General features: G+C 42.1%; 2 protein-coding genes across 4 annotated transcripts; both read right to left on the bottom strand.

Annotated features, from left to right (window-relative positions):
- Positions 1–299: 299 nt before the first annotated feature.
- pank2 (pantothenate kinase 2) lies at positions 300–10,965 on the bottom strand. Of its 2 annotated transcripts, none has more exons than XM_061794034.1 (7): positions 10,521–10,964; positions 8,768–9,120; positions 6,406–6,659; positions 5,939–6,115; positions 3,457–3,580; positions 2,363–2,488; positions 300–2,271 (listed from the first exon to the last, which is right to left on the bottom strand). In XM_061794034.1, the coding sequence occupies exons 1-7, from the start codon at positions 10,756–10,758 to the stop codon at positions 2,221–2,223; spliced, it is 1,323 nt and encodes a 440-aa protein (XP_061650018.1). In that variant the 5' UTR covers positions 10,759–10,964; the 3' UTR covers positions 300–2,220. The 2 variants fall into 2 exon arrangements, 1 of the variants encoding a protein (XP_061650018.1); XR_009791334.1 differs by having other exon boundaries at positions 2,249–2,271; positions 2,363–2,640; positions 10,521–10,965.
- Positions 10,966–11,674: 709 nt separating this feature from the next.
- Positions 11,675–18,417, bottom strand: mavs (mitochondrial antiviral signaling protein). 2 transcript variants are annotated; one of them, XM_061795569.1, is made up of 5 exons: positions 18,281–18,417; positions 17,106–17,228; positions 16,090–16,270; positions 14,980–15,458; positions 11,675–14,061 (listed from the first exon to the last, which is right to left on the bottom strand). In XM_061795569.1, the coding sequence occupies exons 2-5, from the start codon at positions 17,226–17,228 to the stop codon at positions 13,576–13,578; spliced, it is 1,269 nt and encodes a 422-aa protein (XP_061651553.1). In that variant the 5' UTR covers positions 18,281–18,417; the 3' UTR covers positions 11,675–13,575. The 2 variants fall into 2 exon arrangements, with proteins under 2 accessions (XP_061651553.1, XP_061651554.1); XM_061795570.1 differs by lacking the exon at positions 18,281–18,417 and adding an exon at positions 17,943–18,201.

Raw genomic sequence — 18,417 nt, 5'->3', positions numbered from 1 at the left:
TGAAATTATTTTTGGCCAGAATAAAAAGTCAGAATATTACGAGATTTAAAGTGGATTTATCGAGTAGCCATGAAAATTGCAGGTTTTATACGATTAAAGATTTTTTTTTTCTCAATGGCCGTATATTTTTGATTGTCAGAATCTTGCAAGTCATGTTTCATTTACAGAATACATTTGAAATTTATCAAGGAAAAAAAATACAATTTTATTCTCATAGGATTACAACTTCCTGTAGTAGAATTTTTTTCATACCCCTTTGTAGTGGTGAGCATATTTTCAGCTAGAAGAAAAAATGTGTGTAACCAGTAATCAAGTTGTTTATTGGAATGATCACACTTCAATAAAAAACCTGAAACAGGAAAAAAGAAAAAAGCTTTTTTTCACTCTTAAAAGTCACAGTATAAAAATGATTGTTGGCAGGCATGGCAGGCACTTCATCATTCGCTGACCTTTACAGGACCACGCATGTACACAAAACTCAAACGTGTGCTACTGTCCTCGTCGAGAAAAACGAGCCCGAGGAGGATTTAAGACCAAATTGGTAGACTGAGAAAGTACCAGAACGTTAACATGGACGCACACAACTCTAATCGTCGTCAAACATGTCGTCGTAACGCATTCACAACAAAACCTTCATTCATCTGAAAGACTTTCGGTAGTGCTTCTGTTTTGGTTAGCAACAGTTTTAATTGGTTCAGCAGTTAACTCGTAACAGTTATTACGTTTGGGGAGGGGGCGGTATTTGGTTAGAGGCGTTTATTTGTCTGCTGCTGTTTTGGTTAGCAACAGTCAGAAAATGGGCTCAGAACCGTGTGTTAACGATAGCAACTAGTTGCAGTTACTCGTGTTGGGAAGGCACCTATTTAGGGTAGGCGTGTTGAATTGCTCCATCTGTTACGTATGGGGCCGCTGCCGCCTCCGTTGCGGTTTTGGTTAGCAACAGAGCACAAATGGGCTCAGCCGCTAACCGCTAGCGAATTATTGACAGTTACGAGCCGTTTTGGGAGGTATCTTTTGGGTCGAAGAGTTTATTTGTTAGCATCGCATAAACATGCAGTGATGACTGGAACGCCGAAAACGTCGTCTCTGAGGTTGCCGTGGTTAGCAACACTGCAAAAACTCAAAATCTTAAGAAGAATATTTTCTTATTTCTACTCATATCTAATCTGATTACTTTTAAATTAAGACTCATCACCTAAAAAGTAACTTGTTTATAGACAATTTTCACTTGTTTCAAGCTAAGTTTTACTTAAAATGGAAAAAAAGTGGACTACTTTTTTTTTTTATTTCATTGATAATTTTTTTCTGTACTTATTTCAAGTGAAACTTGGCTTGAAACAAGTGAAAATTGTCTTGAAACAAGTTTTTAGGTGATGAGTCTTATTCTAATTAGTTCTGACCAGAAATAAGAAATATTCTTGGTAAGATTTTGAGTTTTTGAGGTGAACAGAGATCAAAGTTAACTTTTTAGTGCGATAATTACGGTTTCTAGCTTTTTGGGGAGACGTCTATTTGGGTCAAGGCGTTTATTTGTTGGCGTAACAATAAACATGGATGTGCACAATCACTGGAATGCTAATTGTCGCTCTGTCCGCAGCTGTTTTGGTTGGCAACAGAGTTCAAATGGGCTCAGTCACTTCCCAGCGAGATAATGTTTACTCACCGTTTAGGAGGTGTCTATTTGGGGAGAGGGGTTTATTTTTTGGCGTAACATAAATATGAACGCACGCAACAATGTGGAGCAAGCACTGCAACGCTAATTGCCACTGTGCCTGCAACTGTTTTGGTTAGCAACAGAGCTCAGCTGTTGCAAAAATGTGAGATGACAATTTCTATCTATTCGAGAGGCGTCTATTAAGGTACAGTCATTTAATGGAGGAATATAGTATTCTGATTTGCATATCTAGCATTACGTTGATTGTTTTTGTCTTTTTTGGGAGGTTGTTTCGTGGACCGAACACCAGGTCCCGTGTTTAAATACTTCCTAAACCGAATGAAGGTGAAATGAGCCACCAAAAAATGGTATCAGTGCTACGTTTTGCGCGTTTTCAGGCCAACGTGGTGACTGTCATCTCTTTTTTGCAAGCGGACACACCGGCGTCCTGAAAGCACAGAGAAAGAGCGTCATGATCCTGGACCGTAAAAATTTTAAAGTTCAACATTTTCTTTTGCTTTGCAGCAGCTTGACGCCGTCTGAGATGTTTTTCTCCGTTGGCCGCTTCAGGACGGATGCAGCAGCTCCAGCAGAGCTCCGACGGCTCCAAAATAACCCTACAAAAAAAATAGATAAAAAAAAAAACCGAATAATAACCAGATAAAGCCAAATATCAACAATGTTGCTTTTCTTGTTGCATTTGCTGACCTCGTGGCGCAAGAAGAGCGCTTTGAGTTGACCTTTGGACCAGTAGTCCATGGCGTAGGCCAGCAGCTTCATGGACAGTGTGTTGACGCGCAGGAAGTTCCCCACAAAAACCACACGCTCGATGTTCTTGGGTGGTTGGGAGAGGTCGGGAAAGCACAATTCCAAAGCTTGTTTACATTTGGGAATGACTGGATGAATCTCATTGGAGGAGTTTCTTAAAGGACAATTCCAACAAAGTGGTACAAAAATCCAATTTGGAAACAAAATGGCACACTTTCCTGCTTGAGTTTTATGTTTGGAGAAGAAGGAGAAAAAAAGAAAAAAAAAGACCCAATATTACAAAAATAAGGTCGCAGTATCAGCAAAGTCCATTACGTCTATTACAAGAATAACATAGTAGTTTTTCCAAAAAAGATGCAATAGTATGAAAAAAAAAATTCTTTTTTGGGGGGTCGGAGGGGGGCAGTCACAATATCATGAGACTTAAATAGAATTTGTGGGGGGGGGGGGGGAATAAATAAATAGAAATTCACATTACAAGTAGTCATTTTTAAAGAAATAAGTCACAATATTACACAAATAAGTAAAATGTTACAAAATTCTGAGAATCAAATCATTTACGGTACTTTTTGTGTGAAAAATGCTTAAGTCACACTTTTTGGGAAGGTCACAATATAAAAAAACAAAAAAAAATCATTTTTATAGTGGTATTGTCCCAGGGGGAAAAAAAAAAGTCAAGATTACAGAACCCTTTTTTTGGGGGGGCTTCTGTTCAGTTAAATGTTTTAGTCTTTTTATTTTTTTAGTGGGCGATATGGGCTAAATATTGGACGACAACAGTAGAAGGCATTTTTGATTATTGACTATAGCTGCAACGAGCGGGTAGCAACATGTATTAATGCCAACTAGCATTGAGTCGGCAAGTTAGTCGGTTGAAGACAAACCTGGCGCCTTCACAGCCCTGTACAATGCTGCTTGATCAAGACGCCACAAGGCAGCACCGTAAAGAGGCTGAACGCACGCAGGACGCACGTCGGCGCTTTCCCGAGGGCAGCAGAGGTTTGCGCTCCGTGCCGTTAAGCGTCTTCACTCACCTCGTTGAGCGCACACATGCGCGTGATGGAGCCGATGTTGTTGGTGATGGTGACCAGCGTGGCCCTGGCCAGATCCTCCTTGGACACCGACTCACGCTTGTCTTTGGACATCATGTTGCCAAAACTATTGGGGCCAGGAATAAGGGGGGGAAGCAAAACTTAACGCAACGGAAATAGAGCAATATTTGTTCGAGAAAATCATATTATTCAGTAAGATGGTATAATACGAAATTGAAGTCACAATATTGCAAGAATAATCTTTCAAGATGAGGTGGGAATAAAGTTTTTTTTTTTCTGATAAAAAAAAGTCACGGGTATTTTTCTAGTGACATTTTGAAGTGACATTTCTTTGAGAAAAAGTAAAACCTGTTTTTTTTTTTTTGTCGTACGTTTTTGATTAAAATTTGCAATCTGACGTCTTGTTTTTTTTTTTTTTCCGAAGAAAAAAGTCACACTACAGTCTCAAGAATAAAATTGCATTTTTTTTTTAAGTCTGAATGTTAACATTTTGGATTCGGACTCACGACCTAACTGTTCACAAATTTCTTTTTTATTTTACAAGAACAAAGTCAACTTTTTTTTCCTAGTCACGTGTTTGAGAAATAGTCCTTATTTTTCGGTAAAAATTGCAATGTTACGAGAATGATGTCATTTTTCAAGATAAAGAGTCACCTAAGAATCTTATAATAAAGTCATATTTGTTGGATACAAAATGTAATCTTACAAGTGGTATTCTTGAGAAATAAGTTGCCATACAACCAGAGTAAAATTACATTTTTTCAAAAAAAAAGTTAGAACATTACGACTTTAACTCCGTGATTTTTCTTCTTTTTTTCTTTGCTCGTATGCTTCATATGTTTCTACAACCCCAATTCCAATGACGTTGAGATGTTGTGTTAAACAAACAAAAAACTTATACAATGATTTGCAAATCATGTTCAACCTATATTTAATGGAATACACTACAAAGACAAGATATTTAATGTTCAAACTGATCAACTTGATTGTTTTTAGCAAATAATCATTAACTTGCAACACGTTCCAGAAAAGCTGGGACAGGGTCATGTTTAGCACTGTGTTACAACATCTTTTCTTTTAACAACATTCAATAAACGTTTGGGAACTGAGGACACTAATTGTTGAAGCTTTGTAGGTGGAATTCTTTCCCATTCTTGCTTGATGTACAGCTTCAGCTGTTCAACAGTCCGGTGTCTCCGCTGTCGTATTTTACACTTCATAATGCGCCACACATTTTCGATGGGAGACAGGTCTGGACTGCAGGCAAGCCAGTCTAGTACCCGGACTCTTTTATTACGAAGCCACACTGTTGTAACGCATGCAGAATGTGGTTTGGCATTGTCTTGCTGCAATAAGCAGGGGTGTCCTGTGAAAAAGACGTTGCTTGGATGGCAGCAAATGTTTCTCCAAAACCTGTATGTACCTTTCAGCATTAATGGTGCCTTCACAGATGTGTAAGTTACCCATGCCATTAGCACTAACACAGCCCCATACCATCACAGATGCTGGCTTTTGAACTTTGCGTCCATAACAGTCCGGATGGTTCTTTTCATCTTTGGCCCGGAGGACACGACGTCCACAATTTCCAAAAACAATTTGAAATGCGGACTTGTCGTACCGCAGAACACTTTTCCACTTTGCGTCAGTCCATCTTAGATGAGCTCGGGCCCAGAGAAGCCGGCGGCGTTTCTGGGTGTTGTTGATAAATGGCTTTTGCTTTGCATAGTAGTTTCAAGTTGCACTTACGGATGTAGCGCTGAACTGTATTTACTGACATTGGTTTTCTGAAGTCTTCCTGAGCCCATGTGGTGATATCCGCATACATGCAGTGATTTCTCCAGATTCTCTGAACCGTTTGATGATGATATTATGGACCGTAGATGGTGAAATCCCTAAATTCCTTGCAATTGTACGTTGAGGAACATTATCCTTAAATTGTTTGACTTTTCTTACGCACTCGTTCACAAAGAGGTGAACCTCGCCCCATCTTTGCTTGTGAATGACTTGAGAAAATTTAGGGAAGCTCCTTTCATACCCAATCATGGCACCCACCTGTTCCCAATGAGCCTGCTCACCTGTGGGATGTTCCAAACTGGTGTTTGATGAGCATTCCTTAACTTTCTCAGTCTTTTTTTGCCACCTGTCCCAACTTTTCTGGAACGTGTTGCAGCCATAAAATTCTAAGTTAATGATTATTTGCTAAAAACAATCAAGTTGGTCAGTTTGAACATTAAATATCTTGTCTTTGTAGTGCATTCAATTAAATTTAGGTTGCACATGATTTGCGAATCATTGTATTCTGTTTTTATTTATGTTTAACACAACGTCCCAACCTCATTGGAATTGGGGTTGTACATGCATTTCCTTCTTCAGGCAAAATATGGTAGCTGATGGTTTATCGTCATACCGTAATGTTACCACTGGCAAAGTATCACAATAACCGGGTTTCCCAACAAGTGCGTACCTGGAGGCCACGGCCCAGCCCGGCAGGCCGAAGCGCTCGTAGTCGCCGCCGTAGATGTCCCTCACCAGTTTGTCCACGTGGGTGCTCTCCCCCTGCGACGCCATTTCCAGAGCCTCCTCAAACGTGGAGCAGCCCGTCAGCAGGCAGCACAGGCCCAGAAACGTCCCCCCGCCCAGGCTGAAAATACATACACCGTTACCTACCACGTTGGACAGATGGCGTCCCTATTTTCACCTATATCACGGATGAAGTGGACAGTCGCGAAAAAAATTAGTCGCCAACTCATCGCCACACACCAAGCGATTGAGCGCCGCACATCTACCGACGCGCTGCTAGTGCTAAGTAATATGGACACATTTTAAATACCGATAGAGGTCATCAAATGGAATTAATGTCAGATTTTGTGTTTACATTTTATTTAGAAAGCACAATGAAACACAATAAGCAAAGCAAGACCACCAAATGACCTGGTCCCGGTGACGCGCTTGTAGTTGTTCTCCGAGTAGACGGCCAGGATGCTGACGCCGGAGCCGATGTTGACAAGCAGCAGCGGGTACGGGTTCTCTAGCGCGTACGGCCGCTGCACGCACCGTTCCGGCTCTGTGGGATTCTCGAAGTAGTAGCACTCGGAGGGACCCCCGGAGACCACGGCGTCGATGTAGAGCACGCCGCGGATCAGGCAGTCCAACTCGTCCAGCTTGTGGAGCTGCAGGTCGGCCATCTGGAGCGGCGGAAAGAGATCACGTGACGTCCGTAGATGTTACGCAAAGACGTGGCTCTGCATCAAGTCTTCTTTTTTTTTTGTCCATCATGTCACCTTTAATATTTCTTGCAGAAATTTTTCATAGTCTTTTATATAAAGGATTGTGGTATGCATCAACGTTTAAGTTTTATGAAACACATTGTTGTCAATTGACATACTACATCAATTATTGACTTTATAAAATTAAAATTGTTACATATTTTAATACAAAATTAATAGCTAATTTAATTGGTTAAAATAATCTCATATTTTTTTCCATTTTATATCTCACAGTTTTTATTATGAACAAATTTGAAAAATAAGATCAATAGCTAAATCATGAGTTAAAGTCTGTATTGCTTTGTATTTTACATTTAAGTTATATGGATACTTTCATGTTCATATTTAATGTTGAGCAAATTATTTGAAAAATAAATATGACTAAATTAGTTAGAATTCCTTTAATTCATTATAATTCAAAATAATATACAATTTACATATTAAAGGTAAATATTTTTATTTTATACTAGTATGTTCTTATTCAGAATTATGTACATTATAGTATACATATAAAATTAAACATAAAATAAAAATTATATTTTAATTATATTTTTTTCCTTTTGTTTAAACAACTACATGATTTAATCATAAATACATAAAAACATTATGACATCATAAATACATTTCATACAGTTAATAAAACTTCAATAGCTATGTTAGAGCAACTATTGAATTAATTCTGTTTAAAAATAATAAAATTTAAAATCATTCACATATGTTATTAATAGGCTTTACACAATCAGGATTTTGGTGGCCGATCACCAATCAGCAAGTTTAAAAAAACGAAAACCGATCACAAGATGGAGGAATGTGTCTATTTAAATGACCTGTTCATCTACTGTATATACTTGTGTACTTATTTTGTTCAAAAAATTATATTTACAATGTACCTTTGTTCCTCTATTTATGCCAGTGAGGCATAGTGACAGACACAACAAATGAAAGATGGCAGGAAGTAAATACAGTCATTAATGGATCCACGTTTTGTGACATTGTTTGTTTGTTGGTGTGCCGTGAGATTTTTCAATTGAAAAATATGTTCCTTAGCTCCATAAAGTTTGGAAATCACTGCTCTAGTCAGATCGTGTATTCTAATCGCTAAGGTCAAACCTGTAACAATAAAACGTGACAGAAATAATGGGCGCTAACTTACTGTATTTCAAATACTTTAGTTTTAATTCAATGACTTCACCCACACCAAAACTTTAGAGCATGATTCGACAGAACGGCGGCATGTTTACGTCCAACCGTTCGTGGTACCACTAGCTTGCCAGGCTACATAACGTTTTTGTTGCCTGCTTACGAGCCGTATCGTATTCGAAATACGTGAACGTACCTCACGCGAGCCTTAAACGAACGTCCTCTCCTGTCCTGAGCACCGGTGACCACCAACACACGTTTTTCCCCATTTTGTCTTTAGAATACAGTCGGCGCGATCCACTCTTGTTGTCGTCGCCATGGTAACGAGTGTATCTGGTCGCGTTTGCGATGACACAATGAAGTCCAGTGATCGTAAAAAACTGGATGCGGTGGTATCGGAGTACAAGATTTTATTGCAGTAGTCTGACATAGTGCAATCGTGAAAGAGCTAATTTATCTTGTAGTCTGATCCGGGGGGTATTACGTGCTGTCTGTCCCACACCGCCGACATGTTTATTTTTAATTTTTTTTTTTTAAATAACTTTATTGGCCGTCAGATATTTACAGGACTACGTCAAAAGACACGTGACAAGGCTAAAAATAAACTAGCTTTTGGATTCAAATATACTGTGATGGCGACGCGGAGTAAATATCTTTTGCGGAGCCAATTAGGCGAATTATGACATTAAAGCCGATCAGCATAAAATGCTAATTATCGGCCGATGCCGATAAGATTGGTGTAAAGTCTAGTTATTCATAAACATGTTTGCTATTAAATATTTTATGTCACTGATTTGTAGCACAGCATTGAATCCAAATCTTGCTGCAACAAATAAATAATAATAATGATAATAATCATTTTTAAAAACCACTGTTGGGAACCGCACCGTGCGAAAGTCGGCCTCAAACTTGTAGGCACCGCCGCCGGTGGCGCAGAGGCTGGTGTGCAGGCTGGAGAAGTGCTTGTTGCGGCCCATTTGCAGGAAGGCGGGCAGGTCGTGCGTGGGGAAGCGGATGAAGTGCAGGTTGCCCGTGCGGCCGCACAGCGTCAGCTCCTGCAGCTCCAGGTGCACGTCGCGGATGCCCGTAGTGCCGTACGCCGTGTTGGACGTCAGGTAGCGGCGGATGCTCTTCAGGTTCTCCACCTCCTCTTGCTCCTCCTCCGCCGTGATGTCGCGGGGCTCGAAGTACACCAGCTTCACCAGCGTGCCGCCGATGTCCATGCCGAACCACGGGAACGCTAAGTTCGGAAAGTGCATTTTAAAGGTCAACCTGTGCAGAAATAAATATACTAGCCGTACAGAAGTCAATGAGCAGCACCAAGAATAGTCAGCAGCGATTTATATAGCAAACTAATGAATAAATCAACCATGTATCAGCAAATGAGACCGAATACTATACAACACTATGCATAACTAATATTCTGATTTGAATGTAAATAAAAATCAGCAACAATAGTCAGCGGCATTGTTTTGTCAACAAATAGAAATATAAACTGTTAAGAATGAATGAGAATAACATACAATTAGAACACTATACTATATAAAACTATATTTACAGTCGTGAACCAAAAGCAGCAACAATAGTCAGCGGCATTGGTTGGTCATATGTTCATATATATATATATATATATATATATATATATATATATATATAAGTGGACCATATTGAATGAGAAAGACAAAACTACTGTATACTATACTGTTTACGTAGATGTGAACAGACCAAAAAGCAGCAAGAATAGTCAGCGGCATGGAGCGTGGCATACAAACCACACAATAGTACACTAGACATACTATATTGATTGGGATCTCAAAGGAGCAACAATAGTCAGCAGCACTGTTTTGTCAAAAAGTCTACATAGAAGCACTTGACAATGAATGAGCAAAATACATCAACGTAACACTATACAGTATTACGCTTTCCTATATTTGCAAATGTGAACAAAAAGCAACAATAGTCAGCAGCAATGTATGTAGCGAGCAAACCACACGTCTACTCATATACAATAGTGCCCATATAAAAAAATACAGGGTTCATACACGTTAAGATTTATAATAGTCAGCGGTGTTGTTTGGGACGACAATATGCACCACAATAGTGACGGGACAACTAAACACCAATTAACAATTATGTTTTTGTATTGATTCCAATGGTGAGGGTGTACTTAATGAAGTGTCCACTTGCTGCTTAGAGAGCAACTATCTGATGATGATGATGATGATGATGATGAGCCTGACGGCATGCAGCTTCATCCACACTCCAACAGAGCAGCATCAGCATCATCATCCCCACCATCATCAGAGGGACGGTGTGTACCGCCAACGCCATCTTGTTGCAAAACAGCACCCGACTACAAAAGTCCAGAACACAAATACTATGTCAGCCATTATGTGTGTGTCACTAACGATACAAAGCCTGTGAAATTACACCGACATTTTCCATTCATTCATTCATTCATTCATACGTGCCTAACTAATTTTCAAATACTACAATATTAAATCATTTCAATGTCAAGTCTTTCATACTAAGATATGAAAAGGCTTCTTTCAAGTAAAATATATGCTTGCTTGTTTGTTTGAATTTCAAGTAAAATATATGCTTGCTTGTTTGTTTGAAGGGCACCACGACAACACTCACGCGGCCTGCTCTTCTTCACGGCGTCGCTGCGAAACCTCGGCGTCGCGTCGGAGGCGTGGCGGGGCGACGAGGCACGTCCGGTCGGCGCGGCCGCCGCCTCCTTGTCGACCTCGCTCCGGAGAAGACAGCCTGAGCCGGGCGCGTCTTTGTCGGAGCGCGGCTGCTTCTTCGTGGGCGTTTCGTCCTCGTCGTCCGCGCTGTCATCGTTGCGCTGGTGGCGGTGGCCGTTGGACGCCATTAAAGAAAAATTATTATTTTTTAAACTAAAGAGTGGGCCAATTTACGACATTGATGCGGTTGGTATGGTCAATGAGGGGCGGGGGGTTCGGGATGTTTCGGTGGGTCGAAAAGGTCGAGGAAGAAGAAGATGCTAATTCCCCAGCTAACTAGCCAAATGAAGTTGTCGCTTTCCTTCCTTGTCCTGTGTTCTTTGTCAGGTGGGCGTGGTCATAAGATGAGTGACGGCCCAGGAACCAATCACAACTCGATACATGTCCCAAGACACGCCCTTGTTGTTTAACGATAGAACGCTACAAGTTCCGACAACTGAAAGCGTAGGAACACAGAAATTGTATTGATAGTTTGAGCACTTTTTTTTTTTTAACTAACGAACATATCAGAGAATCTTTCTGAAAAGCTAGAAAAATAACAACAGGTGGGATTTTTTTCTGGAATCCTCAGTTTATGAATATTAATTACAGTAAGGCGGGGCTTGTTGATTTTAACATTTTCTTTCCAAAACCAGAGAATTGGATTTTAAAACACTCTACACAAAATATATCCAACTAACATCGATATTTCACCATTTCTTGATTTTGATAACAAATGTTACATTTATGAAACTGAACATCAGAGTTTCAGTCATTTATTTTATGGCTGGCCCATTAGTGCTACATTATGGAAAGAACTTTGGAACTATATACTGTGCAAAACAAAACACAAGATTACGTTTGATGAATAAAATAAATCAGTCCGTGGGTCCAAAAATACCAAAAAAAATAAATAATCATTAACCTCACTGATTTCTTTTTCTATAAAGGACACTATTTTTCAATATATTTTGTTTGTCTGCTTGTTTATCTTATCTTTTTTTGTCGAGAAGAAAAAAACAAAACTCTTACAAATGCAAATTAATCAATAAAATCGACAACTCATCAAAATATGACCATCACCAAGATTTTTTTGGTGACAATTTTATTATCATACTATATACACACACATCACTATTTACAAGAAAATGGCTTATCTTACAGGACTCCACATATTTTGTTGTACATGTATTCACCGGTAAGCAACATCGCTGCTTTTTAGTTTTCACATTTGTACTGCTTCTTTTTACACTTGTATGGCAGTGCAAAAACATAAAAGATTTTACAGTGGCGACAGTTTGACCCCACAACAGACCATGACAATCACTTGATATCAAAGCTGGACTGTTTGTTTTTATGCTTGACTAGGAACAGTGGTTAGCTTCTTTTTCCACTTGTACAGCAGTCAGCAATGCGACTTCAAACGGTGCCTGTACAATTTTAGGAAATTTGACTCTGAAACAGATTATTTCTGTCTTTGACTTTAAAGTGAATAAAGTGTCTATTCATGTTTACTGTATTATAAAATAAACAACTGTACATACTTTCAATACACATTTTAACTAGTTTTTTTTAAACTCCCATTTCAAAATCAAATGAGGCGCTTGAGCACTAAAGTTTGCCCACCCGTGCCTTAACAGAGTAATGCTAAAACAAAATGACAAAAATAAAATAAAATTAAAACATGGCATTTAAATGATCACAGTGTGATCTTCATGTGCCTATTTAGAGTATCCAGCATAGTACAATAATGTTATGTTCACATAAATAAAAAAATAGGATCGACAAAGTTTTGACTTTCCATACCGTTTTGAAAAATGGAGCCTTCAAACCATCACATCCTTTCATAACAATAAGGCACCTGTAAGCTGGTCTCCTTAAAGCAGCTCTTCCCGACCACTGTGCTGCTGCACATTTGTGCGCACATTAGAGAAATTATATAATTTCATGTTCACTGCTTGAGAGCGCCTCGTTGTCAGATGAGGATGCGCACATCACACAGAGAATGGCGGAATAGCGAGGAGGGGGACAGTTTTTTATTTTATTTTTTTGTCCCTAACTTGACTGCGTTGTGGATCGGGACTTCAGGGCTCTAGTGGCAACTTTAGAGCGCCTCATTGTCAGCCGTACATGCCTGCATGTCACGAGAAGGCGGAAGAGCAAAGGGCAAACAACAACAAAATATAAGTCCAACATGACAGCCAAAATGTGGACAGGGGCTTCGTGCTGGTGTGGCCGCTTTAGAGTGCCTCGTTGTTGTGGTTGGAAAAGCCCTGAGATGACCCTGCGGGATATATTTCAGCCAGTGGAGGCTTTAAGCGGATACATTTTCGAGGCTCAAACATGCCGAATAACAAAAGATGTAAGACAAGTAGCGTTCATTTTTCCAGCTGGTAGCACAGGTATTTGATTGACAGGTGGCAGTTGCGCAGGGTTTCAGCGGATTCAGCAGACACGCTCGCAGCGTTCCAGAGAGGAGAAGCCTCACTTCGCATACTCGCCGATTGTTTTCAATCCTTCAAATTTGGCAGGGTTGTTAACAACACTCTGCGTTGTGTCTAATTCAAAAGAGATGTATTTTCACTTAACAGGGACTTGAATTGATTCTAAAATTATTTATGGTCTACATATAATGTATTTTTCTTCATCTATATATGCCAGTGACATATAGTGACAGGCAGAACAATGAAACGCTCTTCCAGTAGACGGCAGGAGGGACAATTAACCCGTGCGGCCACATGTTGCCATTCAGACAACACAATTATAGTTTTTGTGTTCTAACAGAACCATATTTCACATTGAGTAAGATCATTTGCAAGTAAATTAAGACGAGCTCATCATTATTTTTGTATATATACTTTTTGAGATATTTTTATGTTTGGTGGTGTGCCGTGAGATTTTTCGAAAGTCTAAGGGTGGAAAAAAAAAGGTCGGGAAGGGCTGCCTTAAAGCGGAAGCGCTCCTCTTCAATGCTTCAACTTCCACGCCAACAACAGCGCGCAGGCGCCCACTCCCACCGCCGTCGCCATGTACTTGGCGTTGGCAGCCAGCGCGCGGCGAGGGGCCGGCTTCTCGGGCTCGGGGCACAAAGTCGTCGACGCGGGCTCCTGGACGGAGGCGACTTCTTTGGCGGCGTCACCGTTGACCAGACGCTGGCCGTCCAGGTTGAGGACGGACGGCTGCTGGGAGACGTGCACCGTGTTCACCTGCACCTCGTCCTCGACCTCGTCCTCGTCTTCCTCCTCCTCGCTTATTTCCAGACGCTCCGAGTCACCCGAGTACGGCACCGTCGGCGATCCGGATCTGGCGGCGGCGGGGTTTGGATCCTCTCGCGGAAGGACGCTGGTGAGTGTGCGCGGCGCGCTCTGGCACGCTGAGGCGGCGTCGGCCGTGGCGGGCGGGACGGGGCTCGCGAGTGTACTTCCTGTCGCCGTACAGTTCTCGACGACGTTCTGAAATTGGAAAAAGAAGCAACGAAGAACGTGAGCTATATATAATAAGCTATATACAATAAAATAGTGACACTTTTTGGGGCTGGAATGGATTAATGGCATTTGACTTCATTTCAATGGGGAAAATGGATTTGATTTGATTCTCCAGTGGACCCCCCGATTTGGGGGAGAGAGGCACCGGACCGCGAATAGCGGAAATCCGTGAATAATTGACGCCCATCATAATTGCACTGAAAGTAAAAAAATAAAAAAATTAAATAATCTTGAATAAATGGGGATTAACCACCAATAAGCGTTTTCAGGGGTTGGTTCCCCCCCCCCCCCCCCAAAAAAAACAAGAGAGAGAAAAAAAATAAAAAAAATGGAAAAACAAACATTTTTTAAATAAAAAAAAAAAAAAACAAAAACAAAAAGGGGGAACAAAATTTAAAATAAAATCCACGGATAGGTGGCTCCATAGGTGCCAAACTGCAAGTATGCGCGGGTCCATTGTACAAGCAAAGTGAGATCCGAGCTTGGTACCAGAATAAATAAAACTCGTTTGTTGGTCAAGGTACCTCCGCACCTCCAAAGTCACAAAATTTCCCAAGTTGTCTTCACCCCACCCACATTCCATATTTTCTAGTGTCCAGTGTTAAACGTCACAACTTCGTCCCGGAATTTCGACGTTTTCTGATTCACAGGCGGCGGGCGTCCCACCTCTGTTACGACCTCAGAAGTCACCAAATTCCCCGGTCAACTTTGTGCCCGAATTCCAAGCCGGTGCCGTAATAAAATAATTGGGTGGGAAAAGTTAGACTTCACACCGCTGTTCCAGAAGGACAGAATTGCAGCCCATCTCTGTTATGAGCTCCAAAGTCACAAAATGATTATGTCGCGTAACGGTTAGGCTGCACCAAAGGGGCTTCTGTCTCTCACCTGTGTAGGCGGAGCCTCCAGAATATCAGGTGGCGGGATAACAGCGGCAGGAACGACTTTTTCCAGAGGCGGGGCAGTTTCCTGAACGGGGGGCTTCTCGGGGGTCGGGGGGGCGCTGGTCACATCCGAGTCGACGGGACTTTCCGGCGGGCTTTCGCTGACGTCGCACGGTTCCGCGGCCTGAGCGGGCTGAGGCGGTGCGACGCTTCCCGGCGAAACCTCTTCGGGCGTCGCTTCGGCGTGCTGGATGTCGGATTCGGAGCTTTCCTCCGGTTCCGGGTGATCCCGATCCGGTCTCTCTGCTTCTTGCGGAGGCGTGGTCTCAGGGGAGGCGGTAGCGAGTGGCGCCGGGGACACAGGGGGCGGCGCAGGCGCAGGAGTTGGGACTTCCGGCTCGGGGTCGGCTCGAGGAGGGGAAGGCGGAGAAGCGGCACCCTCGGGCGCGGGAGGGGCGGTCGGAGGAGAGCCGCGGGTGGAATCTAAACGATCGTGAACAAAGACGAATTCATACACACGCTTGGAGAAAAAGTCCTACGTCGGCGCAACGTACGCATCATTTGTAATGGCACGTCTCTCCTCTTGCCAATTATTATTGATCGTCACCAGCTTGCATAATGAAAATAAATAACGAGAAATAATCCACACGGTAAAAAAAATTACAAATTTAAAAAGTCCTGGCTGTGTGTATAATGTACGTGCCATATAAAGAATGCGACGTCGCTCTGCTTGACAGTTATTAATGATGCACACCCCTTGAACAATAGAAATATGAAGACTAGAAATGATCCACAATTGGAAGAATGTCCCGCAAACGCTCCTGCCACGTGCAGTAAGTGTCATATAAATAACCTTCGAACTTTATTCATGAAGACTACTACCTTGCGCAATAATTAGAAGGTCTATAGCTAAACCACAAAGTTAAAAAAATAATAATCACCTTGGCCAATGAAAACAGAAAGACAGGAAATTATCAATAAAGTTCTGAAAGCCTTGGACAGGAACACATGCAATGCAGTGTCATTTACAGTAAATAACGCATCAGTTATCGACGACGACCAACCACCACCTTGCACGATAACGATGGAGAGATGAGCAACTAATCCCGCTTACCGCCGGCGCCTCTGAGCTTGTCGTACTCGGCGCGGACCTCGGCGGCGATGGCGCCGTGCTCGCACATTTCCAGAGCTCGGATGAAGTGCTCGGGCCAGCTCTCCCGCCGCTTGAGGCAGTCCAGCAGCAGCACCATGCCGTCGTAGTTGCCGCACATCTCGCGCTTTGCCTCGATGGTCTCCTGCAAACGCGAAAAATTGTTTTTACACTTACTTAGGAAAAAAAAAAAAAAAAAAGGGAGTACGAGAAGAATCTCTGTAACGTGGATCAAGCTACTTTAGTCTAAAGGCCGAGGCCCGACCGATATGCACTTTTTTGAGGCCGATGCCGATTCCGATATTCGTCAGAATAAAATTAAGATTAATTAAAAAAAAAACAATCATAAAAAAGGTAAAAAAAACAACAAAACAAAAAAAAAAATCAGCTGACTTTCAGATTTTTTTTTTAGCAATGTCAACCGATTAAATCGGTCGGTCGATTAATCGGTCGAGCCCTACTAAAGACATAATCTAATCGTGGAGCTGCTTCGTGATAACAAACATACAATTGTTCATAGTTACTTCAAACAGTGAACATGAACCTCGAGTCACATGCTGCTTCACCGTGTCTGAAGACATGATCCAATCACGTAAACAGCCTGCTAATATGCTAAACATCAAGCCCCTCATGATGACAAACATACAATTTGTTTATACAGTTACTTGGAACAACGTGTATGAGAGGAACCTTGGGGAACGAGCCACATGCTGCTTCACCAAGTCGACAGCTTGCTAATTTGCTAAACATTGAGCCGCCTTGTGAGGACAAACATACAATTGTTTGTTATGTATTGGTAAATTTCCATTACTGTTGTCTCAATTCGGTCAGATCATCATGTCTTTCGATGTGGTGAAGCAGCATGTGGCTCGTTACCCAAGGTTATTTTGCACTCCTTGTTCCAAGTCACTGTAAGCAATTGAACATTCGTCACGACGCGATCGTGGCGAGCGGACGCGCGGAAGGCGGTCGTCGCTCACCCGGTCGTGAGCGGTCAGACACGGCAAGTGGACCACGATCTCTCGCACTTTGACCTTGCTGACGATGGCGGACATGTTGGTGCGCAGGTAGCCGTCGCAGAGCTTCTCGCTGGCAAACGACATCTGCGGTTGGGACAAAAACACACACACACACAATGACAAATGGATGACAATTGTTTCCCTCCTGATGAAGATCACACAATGTCGCTAAAAGAAGAAAAATTTGACTTCCATTATTTTGTATGCGGGGTAATCGGTGTCTCAAAAAAAGTTTGGTTTTTACACCCTATTATTAACAATCGGCAAGTTACACACTTACACTTATATGTTAGATTGTTGCGAGTGTTAAAACCTATTCAGGCCATGAAGGTTTAAACACTTCCCCCCCCCCCCCCCCCCCGACTTTTCACTTTTGGGGCCTTCTAAAGTGAAAATGAAAGTAAAAGTGAGCATGTGAAACTGAAACTCACTTTAAAAGTAATCATAATGATAAAAAGGGACTTTAAAAGTAATCATAATCATAAAAAGGGAGTTTAGCACACATGCTCAAGGTCGAACTCTTCGCGGATTGCACGGGCAAAGGGGAAACGAGGCAAATATGTCACTCATGAACCACCTTTAGCTGCTCGTGGAAACCTCCCATTGTTTTTTTAGTGGTGTTGTGTCCACTTGGTTCTGTTTGCACTAAACAATCCCAAATGTCAGCAAATAAAAGCGGATCGCGTTTGGCCTGCGCTAACCTGGACTCAGGTGTCGCCCCGATTAGAAAGGCGCATCGTGTCAAAAAAAGATTCGCGTGTCTTTTTTTGTGTGTCTGCGTGCCAGATTGCAGATTACCGAGGAAGTGCGCGCGCGCGCGCGCGACGAAGGCTGTCAACTCCTTGACGCGAGCGAGGGCAACGCTTGACCTCTGCGATATTCCGATCGCGCTTCTCGTTTTACTATCACTCGAGAACTTCTTTATTTGAACGGAAATAAGACCCCAAAAGGATCGATGCTAATAATGATGATGGCCCAACACCGCAGATTGACGACTCCCACCGAGAGCAAACTGTGTTTTTTCCTATTTTGACGCGTTTCGCAGGTCAATGTACGTCGTCGCAGGAATGAGACGTCATTTCCTTGCGTTACCACACGTCGCGAAAAATTGGAGAAATCAAGTCGTCCGAACTGACCTTTGGCGTGCGCGGGCTGCTGCTGCTGCTCGGCGAGTGTCACTTGAAGACCAAATCCCGCAGGGAAAGCGACACGGAACCCAAATCACTCGCTCGCTCGCTCGCTTCTCTTTTCCGCGTACATCGCCCCCCCCGGC

The sequence above is a fragment of the Phyllopteryx taeniolatus genome, chromosome 13, assembly GCF_024500385.1.
Source record: "Phyllopteryx taeniolatus isolate TA_2022b chromosome 13, UOR_Ptae_1.2, whole genome shotgun sequence".
In the NCBI taxonomy this organism is placed as follows: Eukaryota; Metazoa; Chordata; class Actinopteri; order Syngnathiformes; family Syngnathidae; genus Phyllopteryx; species Phyllopteryx taeniolatus.
Note: the sequence above shows the minus strand (reverse complement) of the source record. Positions and strands in the feature narration are given on the sequence as shown.